At 40.7% G+C, this 9,084-nt stretch overlaps 2 protein-coding genes across 2 annotated transcripts; both read right to left on the bottom strand.

The window, feature by feature from the left end:
* Nucleotides 1–1,118: 1,118 nt before the first annotated feature.
* Nucleotides 1,119–3,047, bottom strand: LOC145643024 (uncharacterized). The gene is made up of 3 exons (XM_081694187.1): nucleotides 2,763–3,047; nucleotides 2,263–2,660; nucleotides 1,119–1,803 (listed from the first exon to the last, which is right to left on the bottom strand). The coding sequence occupies exons 1-3, from the start codon at nucleotides 3,045–3,047 to the stop codon at nucleotides 1,119–1,121; spliced, it is 1,368 nt and encodes a 455-aa protein (XP_081550313.1).
* Nucleotides 3,048–4,424: 1,377 nt separating this feature from the next.
* LOC145643022 (uncharacterized) lies at nucleotides 4,425–5,282 on the bottom strand. The gene has a single exon (XM_081694186.1). It carries the CDS (start codon nucleotides 5,280–5,282, stop codon nucleotides 4,425–4,427), a length of 858 nt encoding a protein of 285 aa, XP_081550312.1.
* Nucleotides 5,283–9,084: the final 3,802 nt, after the last annotated feature.

The raw sequence follows: 9,084 nt of genomic DNA, 5'->3' as shown, positions 1-9,084 counted from the left end.
CTGCAGTCTTGCTTGGGCGTACTGGGAAAAGTGTCTGAGTTTACTTGAGCGTATGAGGCTATGAAGAAGGAGCGTGATGCTCTTTCTGATAAGTACAAGGCTGCTACTAAGGCTCTGAAGGCTTAACGTGCTAGGCACAGGGACTGCATTGCTGAACGTGATGGGCTGAAGAGGACCTTGAAGGAGGCTGGGAACGAGGTTGTTGATGCTGCAGCGTATTACTTTGGGAAAGCTCGTCTTGAAATGATGGAGGAATTTCAGCAAGTAAAACATGAAGCCTGGGATTATGAGGCTGACAAGGCTGCTTTTGAGGTTGCATTTCCTGCAGGAACTGCTGCTCCTGGCACATTGTTGCTGAGCTATGCTGATGAGGAAGTGAATTCTCCTCACAACACCGAGATCAGGAATGTCCCAGAGAGTACGAAGCCTGTTGCTCAGGAAGTGGTCCCTGCTGACAACATGAATGAGAATTAGCTTCAATGGTGCTGTGTCACCTTTAAAAATTTGTTAACTTTGAAGGGTGTTTGTTTTTACTTCCTTGGTGCAGTTGGATAATCTTTAACTTGTTTTTGTGCTACACTTTTGTAGCTGGATAATTTGTCTATTTTGTTGCTTTGCAACTAAGTAACTCTGCCTTTTTTTGCTATGTTGATCTGTATTTATGTTTCTTATTGTATCATTGTTGTTTTATAATCGTATTGCAGTCGTATTGCAGTTGTATTACAGTTGTATTACAGTTGTATTATGAATGTAGTGTTGCTTACATGTGTTTGCTTGCTCTGCGAGGATAGTTGGTTTGTTCCTTGCAAGGATGATTAACCTTTGCTCTGTGATGGTCTGTTGTGCTCTTGCCTAGTAGTGCAGGTAATGTTCCTTGCAAAACAGAATAAGGTGAGGGGTGGCAGTGGGTTTCCCGAACGGCCCTCCGATGCCAAAGTCAGTACTCGTAAAGATCATAAATTGAATTGACAAAGTGTGAGTAAAGAGGAGTACCTTTCGTGCTGATTTTGGTTGTTCGAGATTTTTGTGTTTTTGTGTTTTTCTTCTTTTTTTTTTTTTTTTTTTGTTTTTGGTAAAAAAAGACAAAATTGAAATAATAACTACATACCTTCGCTTCTTCAGAAATGATATAGCTTTAAGTGTGTTGCATTCCAGCTTCGTTGTACTTCTTTTCCTTCTGCATTTCTGAGTCTGTAAGCTCCATTACCTACTACCTTAGTGATCTCGTAGGGTCCTTCCCAGTTGGGTGTTAGCTTCCCTGCGCTTACTTCCCTGGTGTTTTCGTATACCTTTCTGAGAACCCAATCTCCTAGTTTGAAGATTTTTGTTCTGACATTCTTATTAAAAGACCTTGCTACTTCTTGCTGGTATGCTGCCATCCTCATTTGTGCATCTTCTCTAAGTTCTTCCACTGTATCTAGGTTGTGAAATAATTCTGCTTGGTTCCTTTCTTCTGTCATTAACCCATACCTTGCTGTGGGGACTTCTACCTCTGTTGGGATCACTGCTTCACATCTGTACACCAATGAGAATGGAGTGTGGCCTGTAGCGCCTTTTGGAGTTAAACTATCTGCCCAAAGTATGTTGGGTAGTTCGTCTGCCCATTTCCCTTTGGCTCCTTCTAGTCTTTTCTTCATGTTGCCTATAAGGACTTTGTTGCTTGATTCTGCCTGTCCATTTGCCTGTGGGTACCTAGGTGTAGATGTGATGAGGGAGATGTTCCATTCCTTATAGAATTTGGTTGTCTTATTGCTGATGAACTGGGATTCATTGTCTGTAATGATCTCTGCTGGTACTCCGAATCTACTTAGAATGTTTCTTTTTATAAACGAGATGACATTCTTATCCTTGATTTCCTTGTATGCTTCTGCTTCGATCCATTTCGAAAAGTAGTCTGTCATTGCTAAGAAGTATACTCTCTGTCCTGATGATGGAGGTAGCTTTACTATATCCATTCCCCACTTCATGAATGGCCAAGGTGTCAATGTTGGATGTAGCTCTTCTGATGGTCTGTGTGTCAAGGGTACGTGCTTTTGGCATGCTAGGCATTTCTTGGCGAACTCTGCTGCATCCTTTCTCATGTTGGGCCAGTAGTATCCCATTCTGAGTGCTCTGTTGGCTAGGTTCATTCCTCCGGAATGATTTCCACATTCTCCGCTGTGTAAGGATTGTAAGACCTGCAAAGCTTCTTTTTCTTCTAGGCATCGTAAGAAAGGTCCTGCTGCAGATTTCTTGAAGAGTACATTGCTGATCAGACAGTACTTGGAGGCTTTCTGAACAAACGCTTGAGCTGCTACCTTCCCTGTTGGTTTTGTCTTGCCCAAGAGGTATTCTTTCAATGGTGTTGTCCAGCTGTTGTCTTCCTCTTCTGTAAGGTTTGTTTGAACTTCGTAGACACTCATTATTGATTCTTTCTCTATGGCTGGAGAGAGTACGTGCACTAGAGGGATAGTTCCGAATTCCTCTGGGTTGATGTTTGATCCAAAGTTTGCCAGGGCGTCTGCTTCAGTGTTCAAGTTTCTGGGTACTTGTTCTATTTTGAATTCCTTGAACTCTTTAATGAGCTTCTTTGCGACTTCCAGGTAGGCTATCATTCTGGCGTCCTTTGCTGCATACTCTCCGTTGATTTGGTTTACCATGAGCAAGGAGTCTGAAATTACCTGTAGATGTTGTATCTTCATGTCCTTTACAACGGTTAATCCTGTGATTAGTGCTTCATATTCAGCTTCATTATTGGTAGCCTTGAAATTGCACCTTATTGCCTGTGATATCTTGTCTCCTTGGGGTGATGTCAGTACTACTCCCAAGCCTACTCCACGTATGTTTGCTGCGCCATCTGTATGGAGTATCCATTTCTGTGTAGCTTTTGGTTCATGTAGCGCTAGTACTTCCTTCTGTGCTTCTTCTTCAAGGGTAGGGCTGAAGTCTGCTACGAAGTCTGCCAAGGCTTGTGATTTGACTGCCGTCCTGGGTTCGTACTGTATATCGTATCTGCTCAAATGTAAGGCCCATTTCTCCATCCTTCCTGACATCTCTGGCTTTCTCATGATAGCTCTGATGGGATAGTTGGTACGTACTCGTATGGAGTGGCTTTCAAAGTATGGGCCTAACTTTACTTAAGCAATGAATAAGGCTAAAATGATTTTCTCTAATGATGCATACCTCGTTTCTGCACTGAGTAGGGTTTTGCTTACGTAGTAGATTGGGAACTGCTCTTTGTCCTCCTCTCTTGTGAGAACTGCGCTGACTGTCCCTTCAGACACTGCGAGGTACAACTGGAGTGGCTCCCCTTCTTTGGGTTTGGGGAGAATCAACGGGTTGGCTAAATATTCTTTCAGCTTCTGGAATGCTTCGTCGTGCTCTTGTTCCCACTTGAATTCCTTATTCTTCTTCAGTACTTCGTAAAAGGCTCTGTTCTTGTCTGAAGATTTTGAGATGAACCTGTTCAATGCTGCAATTTTCCCTGTTAAGCTTTGTACATCCTTCTTGGATTTTGGTCGCTCTAGGTCTAGGATGGCTTTGACTTGGTCTTGGCTGGCTTCTATTCCTCTTTGTGTGACCATGTATCCTAGGAACTTTCCTGATTGTACTCCAAATGTGCATTTTGTGGGGTTTAACTTCATGTCGTACTGCTTTAAGATGGCAAATGCTTCTCTAAGGTCTTTGACGTGATCTTCTGCCTTTTTGGACTTAACTACCATGTCATCTATGTAGACTTTCATTGTGTGCCCAATCTGTTCTTCAAACATCTTGTTCACCAACCTCTGGTATGTTGCTCCTGCGTTCTTCAATCCAAAAGGCATTACCTTATAGCAGTATGTTCCTTGACTGGTAATGAAAGCGGTTTTCTCCTGGTCGTCCTTGTGCATGTGGATCTAGTTGTAACCACTGTAGGCGTCCATGAAGGATAGCAGCTCGTGCCCTGCTGTGGCGTCTACCATGGCATCAATATGAGGTAAAGGGAACGGATCTTTTGGGCACGCCTTGTTGATGTCTGTAAAGTCTATGCAGATTCGCCATTTTCCGTTCTTCTTCCTAACTACCACTACATTGGCGAGCCATTCTGGGTACTTTACCTCTCTGATCTTCCCAGTCTTCAGTAGGTTTTGAATTTTCTCATTAATAATCTTGTTCCTTTCTGGCGCAAATTTCCTTCTCTTCTGTTTTACTGGCGTATTCATTGGATCCACGTTCAACTTGTGAGTAATTACGTCTGGAGAGATGTCTTTCATGTCTTCATTGGTCCAAGCGAATACATCTTTCTCTTCGTCTAGAAAGTCGTAAACTTGTTGTCTGAGTTCTGCCTTCAACTCTGATCCTATTCTGACTTTTTGATCTGGATGTTTGGGGTTCAACTGGACTTCTGTAGCTTCTTGTTATTCTGCTGTGCTCAACTTTTCTTTGCCCAGCTGACCCTCTGATTGCTATGGTGAACTCTTTTCTGCCGACGTTGCTTTCAGTGCTATCTTGTAACACTCTTTAGCTTCCCTAGGATCTCCTTTGATTTCTTGAATACCCCACCTAGTAGGCAACTTAATGACTTGATGGTATGTAGAAGGGATGGCTTTCATCTCATGTATCCAAGGTCTGCCTCGAATCATATTGTACGAAGATAGAGTATCAATCACTAGGAACTTGACCTGTAGGTTGATCCCTTTTGCGTATGTTGCCAATGTAATCTCTCCACTTGTCTTTTTGGTTTCCCCACTGAATCCCACTAACATTGTTGACTTGTTGACGATGTTCTTCTCATCTATGTTCATATGTTTCAGGGTGTCAAGCATGATGATGTTTGCAGAGCTTCCATTGTCAACTAGGATTCGTTTGATCATACAGTTTCCCACTGGGAGTGAAATCACTAGACCGTCATGATGGCCTTCTACTGCATCGCTTTCTTCAAACATGACGGGGATGTCTATCTTGGATTTCTCCCTCTTGTCTGGTTGATCCTTGTTACTTTCCTTTGCATGTCGATTTGCTGCTGAATATGTTAAACCGCATACTTCTGACCCTCCTGATATGAAACAGATGGTTTTTACAATTGGAGGCGGAGGAGGAGGACCTCCTTGCTTAGACTCTCTCTCCTTCCCTGAAGCTTTAGATCTATCTGACAGGAGCTCTTTGAGGTAGCCTTTCTTCAGCAAGTATGCGACTTCCTTTCTGAGCGCGACACATTCATCAGTAGTGTGACCGATATCTGAATGAAAATCACACCATCTGGATGGATCTTTCTTCTCTCCAGGCCTATCACTCCTTCTGGGCCATTGCACAGTATCTCCCATCTTATTCAGGGTCCTTATTACTCCTGCAGGATTAACATTGAAGCAGTACTCATGTAGCTTAGGTGGGAGTTCATGATCTTCCCTCCAATCAGAAAATTCTCCTTCGACAGCATTGACTTATCCCTCATCAAAGCGTGAACGCTGATACGGCTTGAATCGATGATCACTTCTAGGAAAATTGTTGCTCCTTCTTGGTTGACGGTCTTCATCCTTTCTGAGCACTGGAGTCTTTCTTGCATACGCGTCTTCCTCAAATCTGACTTGAGCCATAGCCTTAGCTTGCACATCTTCAAAGGTTGTACATGGATACTTGGTCAATTCCTTGTAGAGCTCACTATGGTCTAGCAACCCTCTTCTGAATGCTTCAATTGTTGTGGGAGCATCACACTTGTGTATCCCAATCTTTTCCCTGTTGAACCTGTTGAGATAATCCCTCAAGGATTCACCGTGTCTCTGCACAACACCGTATAGATTTGAAGACTGCTTCTCTATTTTCCTGCTGCTGGCGAACTGGATCTTGAATAGGTTCACCATTCCTGCAAAAGATCGGATTGTCCCATTATCTAAATTAATGAACCAAGTTAGAGTTGGACCTGATAATGTGGCTCTAAAGCCTTTGCACATTATAGCCTCTCTGATGTCTCTAGGGATTGATCTTGTAATCATCTTCTGCTTGTAGAGGGACACGTGCTCATCTGGGTCTGTTGTTCCATCATACATAGCCATGTTGGGTGTGCTGAACCTCTTTGGCACTTCCCCCATGGCGATCTCTTCTGAGAAAGGAGACTCTATATAGCCATCCGACGCCTCTTCCTCCATGGGCTTTGGCATTCCAGGAATCTTGGCGATCTTGGCCTCAATTGCTTTGAGGTACTCTTTGACCACCTTCTCTATCTTTCCTTCCTCGGTTCCTTCCTGGTTGCTCTTCCTGTGAATTCCTGCATCCAAAGAGTCTTAGATCCAGGGCTGTTTCCCTAGTGTTAGATCCTTTTTCCCCGTTAGGGGTATGAAAAGTTCCTGACATATCAAGCTGCATGGCTATACTTTCAGTGTTCTTTCTAGTGTTAACGGTTTTAGAAGCAACCGATTGTATTTGGCTACGGGGGGCTTCGTTTTGTTTGGTGAGACTGGTGAGTTTGGCTTCGGTTTGAATCTTTTGGGCCAACAGTGTTTCAATCTGGCTTTTTTGCTGGTCTAGGGTTTGACGGAATGCATTCATTCCCTCATTGATTTCGGCCATGGTAAAGGGTACTTGGTGTCCAGTCATGGTGTTTGTCTTGGTTTTTGGCGGATTGGTAGGTTAATAGATTATCAGCCCCACGGTGGGCGCCAAATTGTTTAGGCAAATCTCAATAAGGACATTTAAGAATTTGCTAGGTTTGAGGGGTAATAACAATCATTCTACCAATAGCATATGAAATAACTAAGAACGATAATAAATCAACAAGTAATCAATAAGTAAGCAGTAAATATTCGATTATATAAAGAAGATGAGTTTAGAGATACAATACTGAGTAAGGATAGGCCTCCTTGTTCAGTAGAGACGCAGTTCTGTGGATAAAAGTAGAGTAATTTTATTATATTTAAGTGCATGTGTGTGTACATGAATGCTAAAATGTCTAATTATGGTTATTTATACCTAGGGATCTCTAGGGTTTACAAATATCTTCAGAATATATTTGAAATGGGGAAGATCTTCTTGAGTTATCTTCTTCCCTGTTCTGTAGGTGTATCTTGGGCAAGTATCTCCTTGATTGATATATGATGCTGCTTTCCTTGTTTACTTCAATCAAGCCGCTTTGCATATCCTTGCCGAATTATTGGACTTGGATTGATGCCCTAGATGTAACGGGTCGTGTGATAATACGGGCCCAACAGACAGTGGTGATTGTAGGTGGTTAATTGCAGCAACTAGGTGTATTGTCGGGTTAATTGGTGAAGGGTAAAGCAGGGGGTGTGAAATGGTGGTGTTGTGAGGTGAAGGGTGCTGCTAGCCGTGGTGTATTGGTGTTGTGGGGGTTGAGTTGACTTGGAAAATTGGCTTGGACCTCAAACGCGAACTTACACACAAACACCAAACAAAACCGAGGGTTAAACCGAGACAAATAAAATAAAATAAAAATTAAATTAGAAATAAATTAAATAAAGTATAAAATAATATATAAATAGAACTAAAACTAGCGAAATTAAATAAAACACAAACAAATAAAACTATGAAATAGACTCAAAACTAATTAAAATAAATAAAAGTAAATTAGAATACTTTTAAGGAAAATAAAGAATAAAATAAAACAAAACCAAACCAAATAAGATACAAGAATAAAAATAAAATAATGAAATTAAACAAAGACACTCCAAAATACAATAATAAAAAGAACGTTTGTTAAATAGAAAATAAGAGAATAAATGGGAAAAATAAGATAAAATAACCACAAAAAAAGAACTAAAACAAGTATAAATTAAAGTAAAATAAAATATTAAAACTAAATGAAATAATAAAATCAAATGAAATTAAATAAAATAAAGAAAACAAACATGAAAATAAAAGGAAATAAAAGGAGGAAAACGGGAAGAAAAATATTAACAAGAACCTAGACTAAGAACATTATAAATTAAGAACTATAAAATAAATTACGAAAATAAACTAAAAACTATTAAAAACTACAAAAATAGTCAAAATAAAGATTAAAGACGAGAATAAGCAAATAATAGAAATAAAGGATAAAATGGGCTAAATTATTGGAAAATAAGCCGGAAAACCACTCAATAAACGCCCCTAAAAGTGACATAAAAGTCACTTATCAGATACTAATCATCCAAAACCGATTTAAAACATCGGCCTAATGTACCAAATTCATAATTTTAGCAAAAGAAACACAAGTATCCATTAATTACAAACTAAAATAAATTGTTCCTAAAAGCAAATAAAATTAGAGTTCATCAAAATAAAGGCAGCATGGTAAGATAAGTTCATGAAGTAATGCTCTGGTCATCATCAACAGCAAGATCCTCCAGCTTCTTGCTAATTTGAGACATAATGTCCTTGACAGTGGAATGTCTCCCCTTTTCAGTGCTTGTGACCAGCTTCTTCACATCAAAATCAAGAGTGCTCAAACTCTTCTTCAAATCCTTCATCTCTACCGGAGACTTCTCTTGTTCCTTGAGCACTTTCTGGAGAAGTTCCTTTACCTCCTTCAAGCTCTCCTCAGCTGTAAAACCTGCAGATGCATGCCTAATAGAAGTAGGAGTACTAGGGAGCTTCTGCAAATCCTCCTGGGCGCCAGAAAGATCAATGCACACTAGAGATGGATTCCCCTTCTTCTTCAACAACCTCAAGCTTTTCTCTTTTTCCTTCCCCTTGTTTCCAGCACCTCCCCTACATCTTTATTTTCCTCTTCCTCCTGCTACCCCTCATCCTGAATATCTTGGACAACCTTCTCAATGACCCTAGCCTTCTTATCATTTTCTTCCTCCTCAACTACGTCACTCACCTCCTTTCGTCTCTTATCTTTTTCTTCTAGCACCACTTCAAAACATCCATTCACAACTTTCAATTTATGGTTTCCATGAAATATGGGCTGTATGAATTCAGTGGTTTTGAGAGGTAGGGGATCTTTCTTGGCAAAAGAAATGCCAAAGGTTTCAAAGACAAAGGTGAGTAAGTTTCCATATCCAACCTTCTATCCTTTTGGAACACAGTGGGTAAGGTGTTGGATCATGATTGAGGGAAAATTGATAGGTATTTTTCGGGCTAGGCAGTAAATTAGGATAGAGTAAAGCTTGTTGGCACTGTCTCTCTTTT

The sequence above is a fragment of the Chenopodium album genome, chromosome 8 (genome assembly GCF_948465745.1).
Source record: "Chenopodium album chromosome 8, dcCheAlbu1.1, whole genome shotgun sequence".
Lineage (NCBI taxonomy): Eukaryota > Viridiplantae > Streptophyta > Magnoliopsida > Caryophyllales > Amaranthaceae > Chenopodium > Chenopodium album.
The sequence above is the reverse complement of the archived record's forward strand: the minus strand, read 5'-3'. Positions and strand labels throughout refer to the sequence as shown.

Coding starts and splice junctions, on each gene's coding strand:
- LOC145643022 (XM_081694186.1), bottom strand. CDS start 5,282: ATGGGAGATACTGTGCAATGGCCCAGAAGGAGTGATAGGCCTGGAGAG.
- LOC145643024 (XM_081694187.1), bottom strand. CDS start 3,047: ATGAGAAAGCCAGAGATGTCAGGAAGGATGGAGAAATGGGCCTTACAT. Junction 2,661..2,762: donor AAGGAGACAAGATATCACAG/GCAATAAGGTGC, acceptor CAACATCTACAG/GTAATTTCAGACTCCTTGCT. Junction 1,804..2,262: donor TTTGTTCAGAAAGCCTCCAA/GTACTGTCTGAT, acceptor CATTCTAAGTAG/ATTCGGAGTACCAGCAGAGA.